General features: G+C 50.2%; 1 protein-coding gene, 1 long non-coding RNA gene and 1 pseudogene across 6 annotated transcripts in view; 2 read left to right on the forward strand and 1 right to left on the reverse strand.

Annotated features, from left to right (window-relative positions):
- The first annotated feature begins 1 nt into the window (after position 1).
- Positions 2 to 5,321, forward strand: LOC117978846 (uncharacterized). Its single transcript, XR_010111774.1, has 2 exons — positions 2 to 3,417; positions 4,932 to 5,321. It is a non-coding gene; the product is annotated as an uncharacterized LOC117978846 (long non-coding RNA).
- KLHL22 (kelch like family member 22) overlaps positions 3,627 to 25,676 on the reverse strand; it is a 54,490-nt gene continuing 32,440 nt past the window's right edge. For all 5 annotated transcript variants that reach the window (XM_034952262.3, XM_034952263.3, XM_055105812.2 and 2 more), the window contains 3 exons: positions 19,881 to 20,073; positions 8,552 to 8,785; positions 3,627 to 4,546 (listed from right to left, as the gene is read on the reverse strand). In XM_034952262.3, the coding sequence (XP_034808153.1) occupies positions 4,181 to 4,546; positions 8,552 to 8,785; positions 19,881 to 20,073 (793 nt within the window). In that variant the 3' untranslated portion in view covers positions 3,627 to 4,180. The remainder of the gene's footprint in view (positions 4,547 to 8,551; positions 8,786 to 19,880; positions 20,074 to 25,676) is intronic.
- LOC103784286 (kelch-like protein 12) lies at positions 10,053 to 14,060 on the forward strand (annotated as a pseudogene).

The raw sequence follows: 25,676 nt of genomic DNA on the forward strand, positions 1-25,676 counted from the left end.
CGCGGCCGGCCAGGCGGCAGCGCCCGCCCCGCGCTCCAGACCCCACCCTCCGGCCTAGCCACCGCCCCTCCGCGCAGCCCCCGCCCCCATTTTGCCGCTCGCAAACTTGGGGGCGAACTTGGAGGAGGCCCACCGAGCGCTGGTGGAGGGAGGGTCCGCCCGAGGAATCCCCGGTTCCCGCGCCTTTCCCTCCTCTCCCTAGACATCTACCGAAGCAGCCGCCCCTGCGCGCCCACTGCGTAGGCCAGGCCCGGGACGGGAAGGCGGATCGGGGACACGGACGCGACTCCGCAAGCCCACCGCCGCTCCCAGCGCCTCGGAACCGGCCAAGGGAGTGGGGCCCGCAGACAGCCCAGGTCGAGGCCGAAAGCCAACTCCACAGCACCCCACCGCGAAGTCCTTGTAGTGCTGGGGTGTGCGGTCAGCTCCCCCTGCGCACTCCTGCGCACTCAGAGCTCGCAAGGGGCGGACCGAGCAGGATGCTTGAGGCCTGTAGTAGACTCGGTCCGGACCCGAGGCCTGGAGGAAGGGGTCTCCGTAGGGACGGATGGGAGAGATACAGAGGAAGTAGAATGGCCAGGCTGTGGACTGCGGTAGGAAGTAGAGGTAAAGACAGAAGGAGACCCCCGGGATGGAAACCCTGCAGTCCTAGTTGAGGAGTGAAGGGGGCTGGGGGAGCCTGGGCGGTGGATTCTGCTGGCTGTCGGATTTCCAGGAGAGGCTGGGGCTAGAGAGTGGGAACTCCTGCATCAGGTAAGGTGGGTAACAGCACAGAGCAGAAGGAAGGTGTGGGAAGGGAGCAAGACAGAGGGACAGGCCCTAGGGAGCCAGCGGGGAAGCTGGACTTGGACTGGGAGGCAGCAGGGTGCGGGTCCCCGGGGGGCAACTGGGGCAGACCGACTCTCAGGCCCAAGGAGCTGGGAAGTTGGGCAGGGAGCACAAATGTCCCGTGTGTAGCCAGGTCCTAGTGAGGATGTTTGTCTTTTGGGGACTTGAGAGCTGGCAGAAGGCCTAAGCAGGGAGCGGGCACCTCTGTTCTTTGGGGAGCAGGCCACATGCGGCCCACAGGCTCACTGAGGGAGGGCAGGCAGACTCTGTCCAGGTGTGGCCAGATAGCCCTGAAGGGTGGGGCTGGAGGAGGGGGCTTGGAGGAGGAGCCACTGAAAGGCCCAAGGCCATGGGCATCACCAGGCTGGCACAGGCAAGAGAGTGGGATGGGGAGGAGCAGGCCCCTCACTCAGCCATGCTGGTGCAGGAGGGAGGTGGGGTGGGCTGAAAGAAAAGTGGAACTAGTGTGGACACGAATGCAACTACCTGGGGACAAATAAACAGGCCAACCACTTCTGGGCAGCTCAGCCTGGGCACAGCCCTGACCTCAGCAATGCCCTCCCAGTGCTGGGGCCCCTCCCACGGAGGATCCAGATTGCGGCTCCCAATAGAGGCCAGCAGAGGTCCCAGTGGCTGCAAGGTCTGTCCCAGCCCAGCTCCTGGCTTTAGAGGCACTGACCCCCTGGGCTGGAGGGGACACTCACCTCAGCTGGATGGAGGTCATGAATAGGCATATCAAATTCCATCACCTTTCTCCTTCCCCCAGACCTGTCCAGGGAGGGCACCACCTGGATGGTGCCCCCCAATCTCCCAGGACCTCCTAAATGTCTTAGATCTCTGCCCACCCCTGTCTGCCACCCAGAGTAGTCTTTTTAATCTCACATGTGGCTATCCACCACTGCTCTCAGGACGAGGACCGTCCCCAGTCTCACCTCACGACGCGGTACATACATCCCTTGCAGTAGATGGCAACTTTGGGTGTCATGGGCAGAGCCCTCATTTCTCCCAACCACCACTGCACCCCTAGGGGAAGACTGAGAAGTATGGGAGGAATGAAGGATCATCCACATGGCACCAAGATGTAGAAGGAACCCACAGACAATTGACCACCACGCAGGCAAACTGCTGGAGCCCAGAGCCCTGGCCTGCTGGTTTTGGCCAGGATGGCTGCCAGAAGGAAGTGGACTTTGAAGGCTGAGGAGGGTTTTGCATGAAAGCAGGGACCAAGAGCCTAGCCACACTGGAGAGCACAAGTTGGGCTGCCTCAGCTCCAGGGTATCAGGTGTAACCCTTAGAAACCCAGCTTAGCCCCAAGGCTGACAGTGGCAGGGCCAGGCTGCGCCCAACTCCAAGGCACTCTCCACCCCTCCCCAGGCTGTGCAGGACCTCAGTGAGCCCTTCCTGCCCCTGCAGACCAGAGGCCTCCTGCAAACCTGTGGCTGTGGCTGGTGGCTCAGGTGAGATGTTGCCAGCCAGCATGGTGTCAGGACGCACTGGAGAGTGGTGGGGCATGTCTGGTGCTCCTCCTTTCCAGAAACCTCTGAGGTCTGCAGGAGCTACTGCCCTGGCCTGCCAGGTGGTAGCAGAGACACAGGAAGTGCTGGGTCTGAGACCCACAGAGTGGGGTTCCTACTCTGAACCCATGCTCTTGCGCCTCACCCTCAGGAGAAAGGGAGATGACACTGGAGTGTATAGCCATCCCGCCCCACTAGGGCTCAACACCGGGTCTGCCACCCCAAGGCAATGTCATGTTTCCTCAGGGGTACTCAGGGCCCAGGACAGTGAGGAAGGTCTTCAGGTTACACACACACCCACATACCACAGCCCTGGGGGCACAGGCCAACTCTGAGGGCTTTGTCTCTACCCTCAAGAATCCTTGGGGTATCCATTTAGGAGAGCCCAGAGTGACTGATAGTCCCCCCTCCCCATCCCCTCTCCTCCCATCAAGGAGCACACACTGCCCCCTTCTCTTCCGGGACAGGATGCCAGCAGGAACACATGGCTGTCCCCATGCTCTGCCCAGTCAACTGGGAAAGGATGGGGCCTTGGCAAGTTACAGCCCTGTCTGCGGGATGGCTCTGGGCACAAGGCTCATAGTAGGAGTCTGCAGGTGCAGACCCTATGAGGGCATCAGGATGGAAGAAAGCTTCATGTGGTGCAGCCCTGCAGTGAGGCTGGTGTGGACTCACAGCCCATCCATGCAGGGTGCAGGCTAAGCCTGGCAGTCTCCAGAGGGCAAGAAAAGCACCGGGACAGGTGAACAGGGGAGGGTCCCAGCTGCTGTGCCAGTGTGGTCCTTGAGACTGGGTGCCTAAGGGTTACCTGGCAAACCTGTAGCACATGCAGCTCCCCTCCCCAGCACACTCAGCTTCAGGAGGTTGGGAGGAGCCGGGCACAGGCCAGAGGGGCCCCCCAGCCACCGTGATGCTGCCCCGCTCCCAGGTGCTGAGGCTCTGGTTCCCTGACCCTCAGGCTGAGAGACTCCTAACGAGCTGGGCTGAAACTCTGCATGCTGCCCTGGTTGGGAGACAAGTTCCATACCAGAGAAGACACTCAAGTGGCTGCACAACCACCTGTCACCAGACCAGGGTGAGTTCCAGCTTTCCCACTGAGTGCCCTGTTAGCTTGTGGAGTTTACTGTGCTTCCCTCTCAGGCAGGGTCTTCCCAGTGCCACTTGGCTTCTGGCCTGGGCTTCCACAGCCTCTCCCAGATGGCAGCTCTGACCCCAGAAGCCACGCTTCCTGGGGATGCAGCTTGGGTGCACTGTGGAAAGGAACTGAGGCTGTGGCTACAGAAAAACAGTTAACACCTTCTGTAAGATGCTTTATTTCATTGATCAACAACATGGGGTCTGAAAACCCAGCGGGAGGGGTCTTTTTATCACAGAGCCAGTCCCAGGCGAGCTGATGCATCTCTGCTCCTCTGCCCCTCAGGAGCTCTCATCCTCCAACCCCAGCTGCCCCCACAGCCCCACCCCATTCACAGAAAGAGGGCTACCACGTGCCTCAGCCCCCCTGCCCAGGCTGCCAGCTCCCAGGTCCTTTTGGAGAAGGACTGATCTAGGCAGGGAGGAGAGAAGGCCAACCCCTCCAGGGCTCACTGAGGAAGGCCAAAGCCTTTCAGAAGCAGTTCCTGCAGTGACGTAATCCACAGCCTGGGATCTGCACGGCCCTGAGATGCCTGCGGCAGGCTGGCCAAGGGGCTGGTGTGAAGAAAGAGGGCAGGGCCCATAAGCTGTGGCCAACAGGGGCAGGGGCCCTGCCTGGAGTAACGTGCTCTGGCCTAGGCTGCGTGGGTTTCACTGCCCTGCAGCCCCAGCCTCCCTTCCCTCTGATGCCAGGCACGGGGAGCCTAGTCCTCACTGGAGTTGTCAAACTCCTCCCAGTCAGACACACTCATCACCTCAGAGGCAAAGTCCGGGTCGGCCTGGCTGCGGTCAGGGGTCCCGCGGGGCGGCTCAAGGAGCAGGGAGCGGGGCAGGGTGAGCACACAGGCCGCCAGGCCTGAGATGGAGTTGTCCAGCTGGGGCCCTTCCTCCCAGCAGTCCTTCTCCATATCGTAAATGTGCACGTAGCCTGTGCGGCTGCCGCGGTTGTGTGAGCGGCCACCTAACACATAGATCCTGTTGTCCAGCACAGCAATGCCAGGCTCACCGTGCCCAGCAGGGAGTGGGCAGACGGATGACCACTGTCCAGACGTGCAGCTGTAGCAGGCCACCTGCAAAGCCAAGGCCAGAATAAAGCCCAGCACCCGCTGGGACGAGGCTGCCAGCTCCCCCACAAGCCCACTGACCAAGGTGGCAACAGTTACCCACCATTCTGACAGGTCAGGCCCCCTGGAAGGATGGCACAGGGCCAGTGTTGAAACATCCTGTCCATGGGCCAGGCTGCTGCTTTCTCACCCAGGGATGGCCGAGTCTGCAGGAGGCTGTCTTTTGGGCCCTCCCCTAGAATGATCCCATTCTCTCTGGCTTTGCTCCAGCCCAGCCCTTCCTCTAGGCCACCCGGCCCTAAGCCAGTCTCTGCCCCTGAGTGTGTGGCTGTGCCCCCATCAGCATGTGGTCATTCCCCATGTCTGAGGGCACTGCTTCTCTCCCCTCCAGGAAACGAAGCTGCCTGAGAGACATGGACTCCACTGAAATGTCTTCAACCTCCTCTGCAGCACTCAACACAGGCAGTAGACAGGGGGAGGAGACAGAAAGTGGAAGTAATTCCTTGCGGAGTAGTCAACATCAATATTCTCTTGTCTTCAAAATTGTCCAAACAGTAAACAAAGACATGGAAAAATGTTCAACCTACTAGTAATTCAAGAAACGCAAAATCAAAACATCAGAGACAAATTTTTCAACTAGCAACCACTGCAGAGAAGGAAAATCACAAAACCCAATGCTGTTGAGGGTGTGGTAAAGCCATACTACTATGTATCTGTCTGACATGCCAGAAAAGGAATTTGGCAATAAGTATTAAGAGCCGTAAAAATCTTACCTTCTCGACTGATTAGCCGTTTTTGGTTCTCTAGCTATGGTGGGCAGAATAGTGGCCCCCAAAGATGTCTAGTTCCTAATCTCCAGAATATGCTACCTTAAGCAGCCAAAGGGGCTTTGCAGATAGGATCAAGGGTACAAGAATACAAAAAAAAAAAAAAAAAGGATTAAGGGTGCAGACCCTGAGATGGGGCAGTTTTCCTGGATTTTCCAGGTGATCCATCCAATTGCATGAGCCCTTAAAAGTGGAAGGGGAGAGGCCGGGCGTGGTGGCTCACGCCTGTAATCCCAGCACTTTGGGAGGCCAAGGCAGGCTGATCACAAGGTCAAGAGATCAAGACCATCCTGGCCAACATGGTGAAACCTCGTCTCTACTAAAAATACAAAAATCAGCTGGGCATGGTGGCACATGCCTGTAACCCCAGCTACTCGGGAGGCTGAGGCAGGAGAATCACTTGAACCCGGGAGGCAAAGGGTGCAGTGAGCCAAGAGCACCACTGCACTCCAGCCTGGCGACAGAGCGAGACTCTGTCTCAAACAAACAAACAAAAAAAGTGGAAGGGGAGGCCGGGGGTGGTGGCTCACGCCTGTAATCCTAGCACTTTGGGAGGCTGAGGTGCGTGGATCACCTGAGGTCAGGAGTTTGAGACCAGCCTGGCCGACATGGCAAAACCCCGTCTCTACTAAAAATAGAAAAATTAGCTAGGTGTGGTGGCGAACACCTGTAGTCCTCCTAGCTACTCCGGAGGCTGAAGCAGGAGAATCACTTAAACCCAGGAGGCAGAGGTTGCAGTGAGCCGAGACTGCAGCAGTGCCCCCCAGCCTGGGTGACAAAGCAAGACTCCATCTCAAAAAAAAAAAAAAAAAAAAGGAAGGGTAAAGCCAGACAAGAGAGCTGAGAAGTGAGGAGGACTCAACCTGCCATTGCTGACTTTGAAGATGAAGTGTCCCCAGGAAAAGTGGGGACCTCTAGAAGCCAAGAAGGCCCTCAACTGACAGCTAGCAAGGAAATGGGACTGCAATTGCCAGGGACTGAATTCTTCTAACCACCTGAGTGAGCAGGGAGGCAGATCCCCACTAGGGTCTCCACAAAGGAAAGATGCCCTGACCGCACCCTGGTTTTAGCCTGGCAAGGCCCATGTCAGAGGACTTATGAATGCAGAATAAATTTATCTTAAGTTGCTATGTTTGTGGTGATAGGTTACTGAAGCAATAGAAAACTAATGTGCTGGCCCAGAGGATCTCACAAGCAGAGGACCTGTTAAAAGCCAGATCGCCAAGACCCACCCTCAGGGCTTCCGAATCAGTGGGTCTGAGGTGCCTCATAACACAGCGTTCCCAGGTGATGCAGACTCTGTTAGTCTGAGAATCACACTTTGAGAACTGTTGCATGAACCTAAAGAAATAATCCAAAATACCTGAAAAGCTCAACAAAGCAACTATTACTTGTCATGTTATTTGGAATAGTTAAAACTTAGACACAAGAGGGGATGATGAAGATTGAGTGTTAAACTGGAAAATGCCCAGGACAAAAGTCACTGAGAGAAGCAGAATGGGATATGGGATGCTCTTTTTTGTTTGTTTGTTTGTTTGTTTGAGACAAGGTCTCGCTCTGTTGCCCAGGCTGGAGTGCAGTGGCACCATCACGGTTCACTGCAGCCTCAACCTCCTGGGCTCAGTTGATTCTCCCTCAGCCTCCCAAGTAGCTGGGACCACAGGTGCAAGTCACCATGCCCGGCTAATTTTTTTTTGTATTTTTAGTAGAGATGGAGTTTCACCATGTTGCCCAGGCTGGTATCAATTCCTGGACTCAAGCCATCCACCTGCCTTGGCTTCCCAAAATGCAGGGATTACGGGTGTGAGCCACTGTGCCCAGCTCAGAATGGGATGCTCTTTGACTACAATCAGGCAGAAAACATACACGGTCAATACTGAAAATGGTCATACTGAAAAACACTACTGCAGGGGCCTGATTATGAATGCTTTTCCTCACCCTTCTCTATTTTTTTTTTTTTTTTTTTGAGACGGAGTCTTGCTCTGTTGCCCAGGCTGGAGTGCAGTCGTGTGATCTCAGCTCACTGCAACCTCTGCCTCCCGGGTTCCAGCGATTCTCCTGCCTCAGTCTTCCCAAGTAACTGGGATTACAGGCGCCCATCACCACACCTGGCTAATTTTTGTATTTTTAGTAGAGATGGAGTTTCACCATCTTGGCCAAGCTGGTCTTGAACTCCTGACCTCGTGATCCACCTGCCTCAACCTCCCAAAGTGCTGGGATTACAGGCGTGAGCCACCGCGCCCGGCCACCCATCTCTATTTTTTAAAGTTCCGGCAATGTGGTTATATTAACTTTATAATAAAAGTTTTGTTCTGTTGTTTTGTTTTATTTTGTTTTGAATAGAGACAGGGTCTCATTCTGTCACCTAGGCTGGGGAACAGCGGTGTGATCATAGCTCAGTGAAGCCTCCAACTCTGGGCTGAAACGATCCTCCCACTTCAGCCTCCTGAGTAGCTGGGACTACAGGTATGTGCTGCCAGCCTGGATCTAAAAGTTTTGTTGTTGTTTTTTTTTGTTTTTTTTGAGACAAGGCCTGGCTCTGTCGCCCAGGCTGGAGTGCAGTGGCGTGATCTCAGCTTACTGAAACCTCTGCCTCCTGGGCTCAAGCCATCCCCCAACCTCAGCCTCCCAAGTAGCTGAGAGTACAGGCATGCAACCACACCTGGCTAATTTTTGTATTTTTGTAGAGATGGGGTTTTGCCATGATGCCCAGGCTGGTCTCAAGCTCCTGAGCTCAAGCGATCCTCTCGCCTTGGCTTCCCAAACTGCTTGGATTACAGGCATGTGCCACCACATCCGGCCTAAAAGTTTTTAAGAGTAATAAGCAAAGGTAGACGTGTATGTGTGTGATACTGTCATGGTGACATTTGTCCAAACCTATAGAATGTGCCAAGAGTGAACACTGTGGACTCTGGTTGATGGTGACGCATCAGTGCAGTTTCAACAACTGTGACACATCCACCCCTCTGGAGCGAGAGGTCTGCAGTGGGGAGGCTATATGTGTATGGGGGGAAAAGGGGGTGTATGGAAACTGTACCTTCCACTTAATTTTGCTGTGAACCTAAAACTGCTCTAAAAAATAGTCTATTTTAAAAAGGCACATGTTTCAATTACATTTTCCATCAATAACAACTGAGAGGGTTGGGAATGATGAGGGGTGTGGACTGCCCCGGGCCCCACTCACCTGGTGCACGTCCCTCCTGTATCCGGCATCGTTGTTGCTGCCCCCGATCACATACAGCTTGTTGAGGAGGGTTGCCATGCCATGCCAGGCGCGCCGCACAGGCCCATCAGCCAGTGTGTGCCAAGTGTTGCTGCCTGGATCGTAGCAGTGTGTCTCTTTCAGGTAATCCTCCCCTCTGCGGCCGCAGGTGATATACATCTTCCCCTCCAGCGTCGCGCCTGCGTGGGCATACACCTGTGTGGAGCCACCAGGAGAAATGGCGTGAGACGGCAGTGAGGAAGGGTGGCTGTGTACTCTGTCAAGGCCAATCACCACCCCACACCTGCCTGACAACGCTGTGAGGCTTCACCACTTCCCACTCACATACAGACAAGAATCCTCCCTCGATTCTCATGGGACATACTGTCCTAGTCATTGACCTCTAACCTCTTCCCAATAGCGGATACATCTATACACTCAGAAATGAAATGTAACCTTTGTCTTTCCTTTGCCCCTAAAGTTAACATCTGCATGGGGGAACTCCAAGAAAATAAAAGCATTTTTTCCAAGCCAGTCTGGAAGAAGCCACAGAACCCTGGGGACCGCTGACCCACCCTCAGTGGCCTCCACCCCTCCCCCACTCCCACTGGACATGCAATCCTCCGGGCCTGCTGACCCTGCTTTTAAAATGTTTGTAAATAATATCTGACACTAAACTCATGATGTGGGGAGAAAAATACACATGGTTCTTGATTCTGGTCCTGAACCTTCTGTGGGCTTTTTACCCTCCCTCTGTTGGGCTATCTCCATAGGGCCCAGCCTGCCCCCATCATGGGCACCTCTTACCCTGGCCCTACCACTTCCGGAACCCACCCACTCACACCCAGCAGGCCAACAGAAGGCCCCAAGGCAAGGCCCTGGGTGTTTTGAGGGTAGAGGAGCCCCTCAGGGTGTGGAGGCTCCAGAGCTATGTTACCGGGCAAGTCACTAACATTGAGGCCATGCGGGTGGCAAAAACACAAGAGTCTAGAGAGGTGGACGGAGCAGTGGGGAGGAAGAACACACACCAAGGGTTTGGTTTGGGTCTTCTCCTATCACCAGTAGGGGTCTGGGGAGGTTTTTCTTTGCTTTTTTTTTTTTTTGAGACGGAGTCTCGCTCTGTCACCAGGCCGGAGTGCAGGGGTGCGATCTCGGCTCACTGCAATCTCCGCCTCCCGGGTTCGAATGATTCTCCTGCCTCAGCTTCCCGAGTAGCTGGGATTATAGGCGCCCGCCACCATACCCAGCTAACTTTTGTATTTTTAGTAGAGACAGGGTTTCACCATGTTGGCCAGGATGGTCTCGATCTCCTGACCTCGTGACCCACCTGCCTCGGCCTCCCAAAGTGCTAGGATTATAGGCATGAGCCACCACGCCCAGCCGAGGTTTTTCTTTTTAATTAAACTTTTCATTTTGAGATAAGTGTAGAGTCACGTGTAGTTGGAAGTAAAAATACAGAGGTCTCACGTGCCTTCTTTCCCCCATGGTAGGAGCCTGTGTCACTATATCACAGGGTCACCAGGATGCTGACGTGGACACAGCCACAGAACTGTCCTATCACCACCAGGATCCCGAGGGGCTGCCCTTTAGGGTGACATCCACTCACCTCCCTTACCCTAATCCCTTCCTTAAGCCCTGGAAACCACCAATCTCTTCTCTATTTCTACAGCTTTGTAACTTCAAGAGTGTTGTCTGAATTAAATCAGTATACAACCTTTTGACATTGGCTTTCTACCCCAACCCAGGTTCTACCAGGTTGTTGCATGTACAGGTTGAGTACCTCCAAAATCTGAGACTTTTTTAGCACAAACACGGCACTCAAAGGAAATGCATTTCAGACTTTTGGATAAGAAATGCTGAACCAGTAACTATAATGCAAAGATTCCAAAATCTGAAAAAATCTGAAATCCAAAACACTTCTGGTCCCCAGCATTCCAGATAAAGGGTACTCAACATGTACCAATAGTTGGTTCCTTTTCTATTGCTCAGTAGTATTCCATGGGTATCTACCACAGCTTGTTTAACCATTCACTGTTGAAAACACCTGATTTGTTTCCAGTTTCTGGCTATTACCAATAAAGCTACTATTAACATTCATGTACAGATAAGTTATTTTTTATTTTTTTGAGACAGGGTCTTGGTCTATTGCCCATGCTGGAATATAGTGGCACAATCTTGGCTCACTGCAACCTCTGCCTCCCGGGTTCAAGCAATTCTTGTGCCTCAGCCTCCAGAGTAGCTGGGATTACAGGCACGCATCACCATGCCTGGCTAACGTATACAGAGTAGTTTTCATTTCTCTGGGATAAATACCCAGGATGGTAACTGCCAGATCTGTTTTCCAGAGTGGCTGTACCATTTCACATTCCTATCAGCAATCCATGAGCATAGTTTCCCTGCACAGTCACCAGTATTTCGTATTGTCACTACTTTTTATTTTAGTCATCCTGAGGTAGTTCTCTCACTGTGGCTTTAATTTGCATTTCCCTGATAGCTAATAATGTTACACATCTCCTTATATGCTTATTTGCCATCTATACATCCTCTTCAGTGAAATGTTTCTTCAACTCTTTTGCCTTCTTTCTGGTTTTTTTTTTTTTTTGAGACAGAGTCTTGCTCTGTCGCCCAGGCTGGAGTGCAGTGGCACGATCTCGGCTCACTGCACCCTCTGCCTCCTGGGTTCACACCATTCTCCTGCCTCAGCCTCCCAAGTAGCTGGGACTATAGACGTCCGCCACCACATCCAGCTACTTTTTTGTATTTTTAGTAGAGATGGGGTTTCACCGTGTTAGCCAGGATGGTCTCAATCTCCTGACCTCGTGATCCACCCACCTTGGCCTCCCAAAGTGCTGGGATTACAGGTGTGAGCCACCGTGCCCGGCTTCTTTTGCCCTCTTTTTAATGGGGTTATTTGCAGTATTTTGCCGAGGTTTTTTGTTTTTGTTTTTGAGATGGAGTCTCACTCTGTCGCCCAGGCTGGAGTGCAATGGGACGGTCTCGGCTCACTGCAACCTCCGCCTCCCAGGTTCAAGCAATTCTCCTGCCTCAGCCTCCCAAGTAGCTGGGATTACAGGCGTGTGCCACCGAGCCCAACTAATTTTTGTATTTTTAGTAGAGATGGGGTTTCACCATGTTGGCCAGGCTGGTCTCTGGTCTCGAACTCCTGACCTCGTGATCCGCTCACTTCAGCCTTTCAAAGTGCTGGGATTACAGGTGTGAGCCACCACACCTGGCCGTTTATTGAGTTTTAAGAGTTGTTTATATATGTATTTATTTAATACTAGTCCTTTGTCAGATAGGTGGTTTGCAAATATTTTTTAATTTTGATGAAGTCCAGCTTATCAATTTTTCTTTTTATGGCTCATGCTTTTGGGGTCAAGTCTAAGAATTCCTTGCCTAGCCCTAGCTAGATCCTCAAGATTTTCTTCTGGTCATCACGTCGCGTGGCCGCAGGGACCAGACCCGGACAGCTCCAGAGCCTCCGGGCCGGGGCGGCGGCGGCGACGCTTCGGCTCCTCCTGAGCCACCTGCTGGACCCGTGCCCCACTCCATCCCCACAGGCTGGGGACAGGCCCTGGCGCGGCTGTGTGGGTTCAGAAGCAGAGTTGCAGAATCCAAGGACCCATTTTTGTTCTTTCTCCGCACTGCTTTACGGGAGGCATTATGGCCCCCAAAGACATAATGACAATTACTCATGCTAAATCAATCCTCAGTTCAATGAACTCCCTTGGGAAGAGCAATACCTTCTGTGATGTGACATTGAGTACAGCAGAAAGACTTTCCTGCCCATGAGATTGTGCTGGCTGCCTGTAGTGATTACTTCTGTGCCATGTTCACTAGTGAGCTTTCACAGAAGGGGAAACCCTATGTTGACATCCAAGGTTTGACTGCCTCTACCATGGAAATTTTATTGGACTTTGTGTACACGGAAACAGTACATGTGACATGGAGAATGTACAGGAACTGCTTCCTGCAGCCTGTCTGCTTCAGTTGAAAGGTGTGAAACAAGCCTGCTGTGAGTTCTAAGAAAGTCAGTTGGACCCTTCTAATTGCCTGGGTATTAGGGATTTTGCTGAAACCCACAATTGTGTTGACCTGACACAAGCAGCTGAGGTTTTTAGCCAGAAGAATTTTCCTGAAGTGGTACAGCATGAAGAGTTCATTCTTCTGAGGCAAGGAGAGGTGGAAAAGCTAATCAAGTGCAATGAAATTCAGGTGGATCCTGAAGAACCAGTCTTTGAGGCTGTCATCAGTTGGGTGAAGCATGCCAAGAAAGAGCAGAAAGAATCCTTGCCCAACCTGCTACAGTATATGCAAATGCCCCTGCTAATCCTCAGGTATATCACAGATGTAATAGATGCTGAGGCTTTCATCCGCTGTGGTTTACAATGCAAGGATCTGGTTGATGAAGCAAAGAAGTTTCATCTGAGGCCTGAACTTCAGAGTCAGATGCAGGGACCCAGGACAAGGGCTCGCCTAGGAGCCAATGAAGTGCTTTTGGTGGCTGCGGGCTTCGGAAGCCAGCAGTCTCCCATCGATGCAGTAGAGAAATATGACCCCAAGACTCAGGAGTGGAGCTTTTTGCCAAGCATCACTTGTAAGAGATGTTATGTGGCCTCAGTGTCCCTACATGACCAGATCTACGTCATTGGTGGCTATGATGGTCGTTCCAGCCTTAGTTCAGTGGAATGTCTAGACTACACAGCAGATGAGGAAGGGGTCTGGTATTCTGTGGCCCCTATGAATGTCTGATGAGGTCTTGCTGGAGCCACCACCCTGGGAGATTTGATCTATGTCTCTGAAGGCTTTGATGGAAGCAGGCGTCACACCAGTATGGAGCGGTATGATCCAAACATTGACCAGTGGAGCATGCTGGGAGATATGCAGACAGCCCGGGAAGGTGCCGGACTCGTAGTGGCCAGTGGAGTGATCCACTGTCTAGGAGGATATGACGGCTTGAATATCTTAAATTCAGTTGAGAAATATGACCCTCATACAGGACACTGGACTAATGTTACACCAATGGCCACCAAGCGTTCTGGTGCAGGAGTAGCCCTGCTGAATGACCGTATTTATGTGGTGGGGAGATTTGATGGTACAGCCCACCTTTCTTCCGTTGAAGCATACAACATTCGCACTGATTCCCGGACAACTGCCACCAGTATGACCACTCCACGATGCTATGTAGGGGCCACAGTGCTTCGGGGGAGACTCTATGCAATTGCAGGATATGAAGGTAAGTCCCTGCTAAGTAGCATTGAATGTTACAACCCTATCATCGACAGCTGGGAAGTCGTGACATCCATGGGAACCCAGCGCTGTGATGCTGGTGTGTGTGTTCTCCACAAGAAGTGACCATTGTTGGAGCACCATCCAGAGCTAGTGACCAGTCCAGTGGACAGTTAGTGGGAGAATCAAGAATCCTTTCCAGAATGTCTGTTTCTCACTATGTGCACAGGGTGATTACAGGCACCAGTGCAGTGATGATTGTACTTATTTGACACATACTCCCCCTCGTCCTGGTTGTTGTTCCTGAGAAGGGTGGGTAACAGATACTCCAGGGAAAAGAATGCACATTGAATGGATGTGAGAGACCACATTACCTCTCCCACTACTTTGGGGAGCACTTTCCTGTCATTTCTAACTTACCACATGCTTGGTGTACTATATGTATGTTGTGCCTCATATGTTGCAAAGAACTAAGGTGAGTATAGCCTACTAGATGTGAGCAGTATCCAGCCTAGATGATTGGAAAGATACCAATTTAAGTAAACTTGGTAAAATCCAAGTCTTTTTTTTTTTCCAGGAACAAATACATTGTCTAATCTACAGGTAGCTAGGGGCAACACAGTTCCATTCTAAATGGAAACAAAAGGGAGAGCCCCACAAAACTTTGGGGGCAAGGGAGAGATACTCATCTGACACTTCTTTTGGAGGTCAGGGTTTGTATATCAGAATTGAAGTTAGAATCAGTGAATTAAACTGAATTTGATGGAATGTGAGTGAACCTAGAACAGCACTGAAGTATTACATAACCTGGAAGACTGAGAAGGGTATATTATTTGAATGATCTTTTTATTTCCCCAAGGTCTTTCACACTGGAGACAGCATAAAAGAGTGAACAAATGTTGGGATGAGAGAAGATGACATAAATGTGGGAGTTCAGTATAACTGGGGATAAACTAGAAGTACCTGTGATTTTACAGTCATCTTATTGCCTGCCAGGGGTCATCTAGCCATGGCAGTGTTAGCCTTGAATGGGGGTGAAAGCCTTTCTTTCTGGAATCAAATACTACTACACTATTACACTTCCACACTATTTATTTGGGGATGGACTGGGAGTGACAGTAGCCTAGTAGTTCAGCTACCTGATTACTGCCCCATTCTTTTAGAAGCACACTTCTGCCAAGGAGTGGTTTGTACTGCTGTGATTGGTACATTTAGTCTTTTTTCTGCTATAAGTTTTCCTTACCTGTCCTTTAGTGTAGATTTTATTCATCACAGGACAGAATAATCAAGGACAACCAAAATCCTTTTGTTAGTTTCAGTACCTCTGCTATCAACATTTCTGAGCTATCATTCAATGTTCCTCTGTGTCATGGAGTGAAATTCTTGTTTTATGGGTATTGGGAGTGTGGGAATGTGATAACCTAAACAACCTTTGCTCTGAAATTCCATTTTTCCCTCTTTCCCTGAAGTGTACTGACCTGTACTACAGAGTTAATTTCTTTTGTATTTTTTTGAGAAAATATTAAAAATCAACGGTCTCAAAAAAAAAAAGATTTTCTTCTTTTTTTTTTCTAAAAGTTTTATGGTTTTACATTTAACTCCATAAACCATTTTGAATTCATTTTGGTATATGGTATGAGACTTGGGTTGATATCCATTTTTTTGCCGACGGATGTCTAATTGCTCCAGTACTATTTGCTGAAAGATATCTTTCCTCCACTCAATTGTTTCTGCACCTTTGTCCAAAATCATGTGTAACATGACTGGGCATATTTACTCAGGTCTGTGGGTTTTCCATTCTGCTTCACTGATCTATGTGTCTATCACTGTATCCATACCACAGCCTTGATTACTGTAGCTATGTAGTAATCTTGAAATTGGGCAGACTCCTCCCATCTTATCGTTCTTTTTCAAAATTATTTGAGCTATTCTAGTTCCTTTGCCTTTATATATACATTTCAGAATAATCTCATTTACATCTAATATCACAAGTAAAATCAAATCAAAATTAAAAAAATTATTTTATTTATTTTTAAATTTATTTTATTATTATTTTTTGAGACAGTCTCACTCTGTTGCCCAGGCTGGAGTGCAGTGGCGCAATCTCGGCTCATTGCAACCTCTGCCTCCTGGGTTCAATCCATTCTTGTGCCTCAGCCTCCCCAGTAGCTGGGATTACAGGTGCGTGCCACCACACCCAGCTAATATTTGTATTTTTAGTAGAGATGGGGTTTCACCATGTTGGCCAGGCTGGTCTTGAACTCCTGACCTCAAGCGATAACACCGTCCTCGGCCTCCCAAAGTGCTGGAATTACAGACGTGAGCCACTGCGACCAGCAATAAAAAAAAATTTTAGGCTGGATGTGATGGCTCACTTCTCTAATCCCTGCACTTTGGCCGAGGCAGACAGATCCCTTGAGACCAGGGGTTCAAGAACAGCCTGGGCAATATGGTGAAACCCTCATGATACTAAAAATATAAATATTAGCTGGGCATCGTGGTGCTCACCTGTAATCCCAGCTACTTGGGAGGCTGAGGCAGGAGAATCACTTGAACCAGGGAGGCAGAGGTTGCAGTGAGCCGGGGTCATGCCACTGCACTCCAGCCTGGGTGACAGAGCGAGACTCTGTCTCAAAAAAAATAAAAATAAAAAAATTTTTAAAAAGCTTATTGTGCATGTAAAAGAAGAGTTCATGAACCAGGAAACCCCAAACTGGTAGTGGTATGAAGCCCCAGTTCACAGCAGTTACAACACAGTTTATAAAGCATGAATGAGGAAGAATATTGTTCCCTACTGTGCATGTGGAGCTGCATAAGCTTTCTTTGTAAAGCTATCACACTGAGGGAGGAAAGCTTAAGTTTCAGTTACACGGCTACAGGCAGTTGGCCTAGGGGTATATCCAAACCTCAGCTTCAATTTTCATTTTCCCTTAATAGTACAAAAAACCTTCCTGAAATTTTGATAGGAATACTAGTATTCCTGTATTAATACTACATCAATATGAAGAATTCTGTATTAATATATGTATTATTAATTGGGTTGGGAAAGAACTGACATTCTTACTATTCTTACTCTTCCAATCCATGGACTTGGTATGTCTCTCCATATATTCACATCTTCTTTTATTTCTTTCATCGGCTTTTTGTAATATTCAGTGTACCAATCCTGTGAGGTTTTTTGTTTGTTTGTTTTGAGACGGAGTCTTGGCAGAGTCTTGCTCTGTTGCCCAGGCTGGAATGCAGTGGTGTGATCTCAGCTCACTACAACCTCTGCCTCCCGGGTTCACGCCATTCTCCTGCCTCAGCCTCCTGAGTAGCTGGGACTATAGGCGCCTGCCACCATGCTCAGCTAATTTTTGTATTTTTAGTAGAGATGGGGTTTTACCATGTTGGCCAGGCTGGTCTTGAACTCCTGACCTCAGGTGATCCCCCCCGCCTGGGCCTCCCAAAGTGCTGGGATTACAGATGTGAGCCACCGCGCCCTGCCAACATGACCTATCCTTTTTCATTCCCCAACATCTGATCCATCAGCAAGCCTGATCAGTTTACCTCCACACTACACTCTGAACCCTCCCATCTCCCTCCAGCTCCACAGCTGTGTGCCAGCACAGGCTACTGCTGTCTTCAGCCCAGACCACGCAATGACCCAGGGCCAGCCTCGCTTGCTCTGCCCTTGATCCCTGGGCTTCCTTCTTCTACAAGCATGCCCCATGCTTCCTCTCCTGCTCAGGAAAAGCTGTGAGCCCTTCTCCTGCCCTGGAAGGTCCTTCTGCTAGACTAGGCAGATGGTTAGATATGAGCAGGGAAGTGGACTCCAGGTTGGCCTCAGCCCCTAGCATGGCCAGAGGGACTATGACCTCTGAGACATGTTAACCACACCTGGGGTTTCAAAAGCCCCAACCCCTCTTTCAGTTAAGCTTATCCAGCTCAAGTAGGAACTAACCCCACAAGGAACTTTCCACCCCCGGGAGCCTGTGTTGTATAGTTTGCCCCAGTTTTGCTTGCTTCGAAAGTAACCTTTTGTTCACTGCAATGGTAAAAAACACACCTCCTGGGTGAAGATTTAAGATGCTAATGAGACATGCGATAAATACACTAGCACGTAGAGCCACAGTGCATGCGCTGCTAGAGGACCACCCAAACAAAACATGCTTATGAGTAACACCTCTTCCCGCCCATTTATGAATAATCATGTAAGCCTCCTGTAAGGGAGGTTTCCCAGTGCCAGCTGGGGCGATCTTATTCTGGAGCAGCCTGCTCTGACTCGGCCTTCAGAATGTACCTTCACTTTTGCAATAAACTGCCTTACACTTATCTTCGTTAATGCATGTCTCTTGCTTAAAGTCTTAACCAAGAAGACAAGAACCGAGGACACATTCCCAGTAACATTTCCTCCCTCTGTAAATGGCAGGTCTAACTGACATCTCCTCAGATGGACATTCCCCAAAAAGTCCCTCTAGATTCATCCTACCAGAGCCCCCTCCCTGGAAATCCTCCAGTTCAGCCCCCTCTTCATTTCACTTACCATAATTGTAACCACTTTATTGATCTGTTTTCTGGTTAAGAGTGGTTTCTCCTACAAGGCTGTAAACACCATGGAGTAGGGAGTCTTTCTCATTTCTTGTCACCACTGGATTCCCAGGACTTGGTACATGGTACTTAGTAGTTGCGGAATGAATGTGTGCATGAAGGAACACCGGCAGCCAGGATGCAGCTGGTTGAAAGCCAAGGCTGCCCCTCTGTGGCCAAGCTGGAGAACTGCTGCTTCCCCAGCTGCCGCAGACAAAGAAACTGCTAAGCCCCTCCCACAACACCCACCTAGGAGGCTTCCCCCAACACCCTTCCTGGAACAGAACCCAAGAGCCCTCCTTGTCCACTTGGTCTCAAGGACCTCCTGATCTTCTCCATGCAAAATCTGCTCCTTTCCCCAGGATGGGGGTACGGAGTGTCCTTCCAAAGAGGCTTCCTTCTCCCCAAAGAAGCTGAGAGCAAGGAGCAGGCCACAGCTTGCAGCTCACAGCTGCCCAAGAGACAGAAATCTGTGTGGGCTGTGTGAATGACCTGGATAAAGAAGAGCTGGATCCATTGAGGAGACACTAGCCCTGACCCCTGAAGTCAAAGTCTAAGTCCCTGGGGGAATTGGGGGTCATGAGAGATACTGGAAAGAGGCTTACAAAGGCCAGAGCTCTTGCTAAACTCCCTGAGGCAGTGCAGGTAGAACCTGCCCCCCATACCATCCTCTGCCTCTCGGGTGCTCGGTTATCCCCAAAGGTGTACCTGGCCCATAGCAGGTGCTCCACAAGTGCTATGCCAGTACTAGCGGGGTACATACCCTGTTCTCGGAGGCTGAGACCCAGGAAGTAGGGGGCCAGCAAGGCCTGTTCCTTCCCTGGGATCCCATGTCTGGTTGTTACACCAGGCCCGAGTACCCCAAAGTCGTAAGATAAAAGAGAGTCACCTCCCTAAAACATCACTTTTCCATAATGAACGTAATTTTAAACATCTTCAAATTGGAATAAACCAAGGTATTATATAGGATGCACGTGATTTTTTTTTCAAGTTGTCCCAATATTCAAACATAGGATTTAATATAAAAAATAAAACCTTAGAGTGTTTCTTGGCTCTGGAAGGCCCCACCCTTCAGGGGACCTAGAGGGAAGAGGTCTGAGGATAGGCCAGTGAGCTCTCAGGGTCCCTTCCTGTTTAACATCTCTGGAAGTGTCCCAGCTCGTCTCAGCTGCACAAAGAGCAAATGTTCTATCCACATTTGAACTACAAGGTTTAAGCAGCTTGCCAGGGCCAAGGTGGTGTGACAAGGTCTCAGCATGTGAGACTCACAAGTGGGGTACAATTCTGAGCAATGGGGTCTGGATCCTTGATGAGCCTCCCCAGGTGGACTGGCTGAACCTCATGGGGTGTCATCAATGCATTCAATGCAGGGTCTCTGGAGAAGCATGGATTCTGCTCACTAAGCCTGTTTCCCTGACCTGGGACAGGCCTTGACACCTGGGCCTCTCACTCTTTGCACATCCTGGGGAAGAAAATTAGGCAGGAGAAGGCCCCTCTTCGAGGGCTTCCTTACCTCCCTCTTGAGTGGGGCCACGTATGCCCAGGAGTTGGTGGCAGGGTCGTAGCGCTCCACAGCATTCAGGTCATTGTGGTAGTCACGGCCCGCCACAGCGTAGATGTACCTGCCTACAACACACACGGACAGGTCGGCGTGCTCCTGCTGCAGGGACTGGATCTGGAACCAGCGGTTGTGCCGTGGGTCATACCTGTGCCGAGACATGAGGAAAGCACAGCACTGACTAGGCAGGGAGGCTGCTCCGCAGGCTTGCACCTCTTGTTCTGGTCCCGTTTCTGCTTTGCCTTAGCCCAGCCTGAACCCTCCCCAACTGCCCCACATACCAGTGCACACCGATCTACAGCCAGGCCCGCAGGCTGTTACACACCTGAGCACAGGTGCTCCCCCCACACACAGCATGGAAGGAATGGCCAGCAGCCTCCTGTGTTTCCACCTAACTGTCCACCTAGGCTGTCCAATGGCTCTTTTTTTTTCCTTTTTTCCTTTTTTTTTTTTTTTTTTTTGTGGAGACAGGTCTCTCTGTCCCCTAGGCTGAAGTGCAGTGGCACAATCATGGCTCACTGTAGCCTCAACCTCCTGGGCTTAAGTGATCCTACCACCTCAGTCTCCTAAATAGCTGGGACTACAAGTGCGCACCACCACGCCAGCTATTTTTTTTTTTTTTTTTGATAGAGACAAGGTCTTGACACCTGGGATATATATTGTCCAGGCTGGTCTCAAACTCCTGGACTTAGGCAATCCTCCTGCCTCAGCCTCAATGGCTGTTTGTACAGCCACTTCCATCTCACTTACCTCATCTCATCATCCACATAGCCTTGCTCCCACTCAGGAGGGCCTCCAAATACAGCCTCTCCACTGGATGGGTGCCATCAGCCCCCTCATTGGCCTCCAAGCCTTGAACTTCCCCCAGCACTCCATCAGGAGTGGTCTTCTCAGGCACGCCCTGCACACAGCACCCATCATACCCTCAGCTTTGTCAACAGCCGCACACACAAGGCTGTGGTCATCGTACTTTCACCTCCTCCCCCCATGCTGCCAGCCCCGCGTTTCCTGACCTCCCCTCCACTCAAGGTCTCCCTCTCTGGGAAAGTGGAAAGGGTTAACTCCCACCCTGGACTGCAGGCTCTGTAAGGGCAGGGTGTGTGAAATTCCAGGGACCCCCATGGGAGAAAAGGCACTAGACTGGCCTCGTGGCAGGCCCACGAGGGTGGAGGAGTCTGGCCAGGACCCAAGGAGGGCTCCTGGGCTAAGCACCAACAGGGAGCATGGCCTGCAATGTGGAGCAGAGATGATCACAGAGCCATGAGGGGCCAGGACCCAGTGAGCTCAAAGCCAGTATCTGAAGTGTCCTTGCCCAACAGCCCACAGATAGTTACAGCCTCTTTCAGACAAGTGTTTTTATTTCTGCAGAGGAAGACCTATTCCAGAGAGAACAAGTCTAACTTCAACTGGCTCACAAGAGAGTAACCAAAGTTTTCTTTGGCCTGTGCCCTATGCTGGTCAGTGAAAAGATCAGTTTCATCCTTTGCTTCCTGCAGCCCCTGCAGTGTGGCCAGCCCCTCCCCGCCGCCTACCAGGAATGCAGCAAACAGGAGCCTCAGAAGGCAGGGCCAACAAGAGAGGGAACACACACCTGGGTCTCCCTGACCTGGTGTGAATCCTGGGCTCTTCCCTGTCTAGCTGGGTGTGCCTGGGCATCAGTTTTAATCTCTTGGGATTCGCTCAGTTCTGCACCTGTCCAATGAGGTGATATCACCTGCCTAGAAAAGCTATCAAGAAGAATCATAAAAGATGAGCATGAAAAGGGTCCTTGTTAACTTGGGGGTTCTAATGGATTATGGTTCATTTCTATATTCCTAGACCTCAGTGTAGCCTCTGGCTCAGGACAGATTATGTTCTGTCTGCTGAATGAATTAAACAAAGGAGTAAGATTACCAGCAATGAATCATTCATTCACTCTACCAACATTCCCAGGCCTCCCACTGTGGATGTGGCACAGTGCTCAGCACTACATCCAGAGGGAGCCTCAAGAGGTCAGGGCCCTGCCTTCCCCTGCAGAATGGAAACAGGCTAACCAGAGCAAACGAGTGCTCAATATAATGACAGACACTGAAAGAAAGAAAGGGAGGTAAGGAGATGAGTGACCTGCTGGTCAGCGGGGCCTGGGGAGGGCAGAGCTCCCTTGCAGTGATCAGGAAAGGCCTCCTGAGAAGGCAGGGTCTGAGACCTGCACGACCTGGGGCACAAGCCAGAAGAAGGTCTGGCAGGGGACCAGCAGCCCAGGATTGGGGCACAGCATTCACAGGGGCCCCGTCAACTGGCTGGGATGGTGCTGTTCACTGCCTTTCCTGTGCGCCTTGCTCCTTTATATACAAGTCTCTCCTCTCTTGTGTTCAGTCTGGCTCAATCACCATCTGCACCCCAAGTGTCTGCAACCAGAGTGAGATAGGACCCTCCATGTGCTCCTGTTTGCTCCTTCGAGTCTATTGTCCTCACAGCTTTTTAAGCTGAGTTCATGTGGATTTGTGGCTTCAAATTTAAACACACACACAGGGCCGGGCGTGGTGGCTCACGCCTGTAATCCCAGAACTTTGGGAGGCTGAGGAGGGTGGATCACGAGGTCAGGAGTTCAAGACCAGACTGGCCAATATGGTGAAACCCCGTCTCCACTAAAAATATAAAAAAATTAGCCAGGCATGGTGGTGTGTGGCTGTAGTTCCAGCTACTCGGGAGGCTGAGGCAGGAGAATCACTTGAACCCGGGAGGCGGAAGTTGCAGTGAGCTGAGATCATGCCATTGCACTCCAGCCTGGGCGACAGAGTGAAACTCCATCCCACAAAAAAAAAAAAAAAAAAAAAAAGACACCAACAGTGATACCATATGTCAATAATTTAGACATAGCCAAAGTTCCACTGATTTCTTATTTCCCTGTTGTGTCCTGTATCCCTCTTCTTCTTTATTGAATTAATTTTCTACTTTATTAGAATAAGTCCTCAAGTAATATTTTTCTAATAAAAATAAGCTTTATTTTTGCATATAAAGATATAAACAATTTTACTTATTGCTATGGACTAGATGTTTGGATTCCCCCAAAACCCCTATGTTGAAGGCCTAACCCCCATTGTAATGGTAGTGGGAGGCATGGCCTTTGGGAGGTGATCAGGTCATGAGGGTGGAGCCCATGATGGGCTTAGTGCCCGAGACTACAGCTCTTTCTCTCCACCATGTGAGAACACAGACGGAAAGGACCTTACCGGGACTAAACTGGCCAATACCATGATCTTGGACTTCCCAGTATCCAGACAGTGAGAAATAGAGGTATGTTGTTTAAGTCACTCCATCTATAGTATTTGTTATAGCAGCTGAAACTGACTAGGAGAGTCACTTTAACTCAGATTTGTATCATCCTATTGTAAACTCAGATATGAATCCTAGAGTTGGTACAAAAATATTCTGGAATTCTTGTTAAATTCTTTAGACTGTGGCCAGGCACGGTGGCTCACGCCTGTAATCCCAGCACTTTGGGAGGCTAAGGTGGGAGGATCATGAGGTCAGGAGATCAAGACCATCCTGGCTAACACGGTGAAACCCCGTCTCTACTAAAAATACAAAAAATTAGCCAGGCGTGGTGGTGGGCGCTTGTAGTCCCACCTACTCGGGAGGCTGAGGCAGGAGAATGGTGTGAACCTGGGAGGTGGAGCTTGCAGTGAGCTGAGATCGTGCCACTGCACTCCAGCCTGGGTGACAGAGAGACTCCATCTCAAAAAAAAAAAAAAAAAAAAAATTCAGTAGACTGTTTTTCTTCTATATTTCCATGACTTAAGTATTTTCATGACTATTAATGTTTTAATGTCTATTAAATTTTTTAAATAAATTAAATGTACTGACCGGGCACGGTGGCTCATGCCTGTAATCCCAGCACTTTGGGAGGCTGAGGCAGGCGGATCACCTGAAGTCAGGAGTTCAAGACCAAGTTGGTCAACATGGTGAAACTCCATCTCTACTAAAAATACAAAAAAATGGCTGGGCGTGGTGGCTCACACCTGTAATCCCAGCACTTTGGGAGGCCCAGGCGGGCAGATCACCTGAGGTCAGGAGTTCAAGACCAGCCTGGCCAACATGGTGAAACCCTATCTCTACTAAAAATACAAAATTAGCCGGGCGTGGTGGCGTACACCTGTAATCTCAGCCACTTGGGAGGCTGAGGCAGGAGAATTGCTTGAACCTCGGAAGCGGAGGTTGTAGTGAGCCAAGATTGCACCATTGCACTCCAGCCTGGGCAGAAAACAGCGAGACTCCATCTCAAAAACAAAAAAACAAAAAACCAAAAAAGTTAGCTGGGTGTGGTGGTCGGCACCTGTAATCCCAGCTATTCAGGAGGCTGAGGCAGGAGAATGGCTTGAACCCGGGAGGCAGAGGTTGCAGTGAGCCGAGATCGTGCCACTGCACTCCAGCCTGGGCGACAGAGCGAGACTCTGTCTCAAAAAAAAAAAAAAAAAAATTAAATTTACTTTAAAATATTAGCAGCCATGAAAATGCCGAAGGAAAAATTACATTATTATTTTAAAAAAATTTTTTAGAGACAGGGTCTCACTCTGTTGCCCAGGCTACAGTACAGGGGCATGATCATAGTTCACCAAAGCCTAAAACTCCTGGGCTCAAGCGATCCTCCTGCCTCAGCCTTCCAAGTAGCCAGGACTGCAAGCACGTACCATCAGGCCCAGCTAATTTTTTTTTTTTTTTGGTAGAGACGAGGTCTCGCTTTGTTGCCCAGGCTGATCTTGAACTCCTGGGCTCAAAAGATCCTGCTGCCTCAGCATCCCAAAGTGCTGGGATTATTGACATGATCTGCACATAGCCTAAATTATTATTTTAAGTAGGGTCAGGGCACATAGCAACATGTAACCAGCTACTACTAGGTATACCATGTAGTTGGTGTTCAGTAATCCACAGGGCTATGGCTATGGGAAAGGTAGAAGGAATGATGCAGATAATATAGATGCAAAGAAAGAAGGAATGAAAGAGAAAAAGTAGTATATTGGAGACAAACACCATTTGCTCCACGAGAGGTAAGGTTTTTAAATATGCGGTTTCTGCATCAATGCTTTAAGATATAACCTGGTAAGTAATAACTCCTCAAAATGCAAAGCCTAATTTACTGCAAAATCTTGTTTGCTTATATTCTAAAAGCCTATAGCTTTTAGAATTCACCAGTTCTAAGGCTGATGAAATGAGAAAGCAGAGAAAGAACCAAATCTTAGAATATTCAAATTAAGGATTCATCTGGAAGTTTTGAGTCCACTGGAAGGTTAATGATGCCTTCATTCTGGAGAGATGATACATCCCTGGGTTAACCAGTAGGGCTGTGGTCCTTCCTGCCACCTCCACTCTGTGGATACCTACTCTCTCAAGGCAGGTCTTGCCGACCCCACTTGCCATTGTGATCCTACTCTCAGACAGGAGTTTGGGACTGGTTAATGGTTACAGGGTCTAATATTAGCATTACCCAGAGTTCAGCTTTGGTCTCACACCCCTTCACAAGGGGAAATTCAGACTCCTACTTTAAGTGAAAGTGAGATCAATGGCCCATAGCAGGTGGACAGAGGACAGGGGCAGGCAGAATCCCAAGCTGTCACCCCCCTAGGGACAGCTCTGTGGAAACATCCAGCATTCCTGCCGGGCACACAGCTGTCTCTACCTTCTGCTAAGGGCCAGAAGCCAAAACACTCTGGAGAGATTGGCTTTGAAGGTCTGTAGGTTACTCTCAGCAGGGTGGTCTGGCCTTGGCCCCCC

The sequence above is a fragment of the Pan paniscus genome, chromosome 23 (genome assembly GCF_029289425.2).
Source record: "Pan paniscus chromosome 23, NHGRI_mPanPan1-v2.0_pri, whole genome shotgun sequence".
In the NCBI taxonomy this organism is placed as follows: Eukaryota; Metazoa; Chordata; class Mammalia; order Primates; family Hominidae; genus Pan; species Pan paniscus.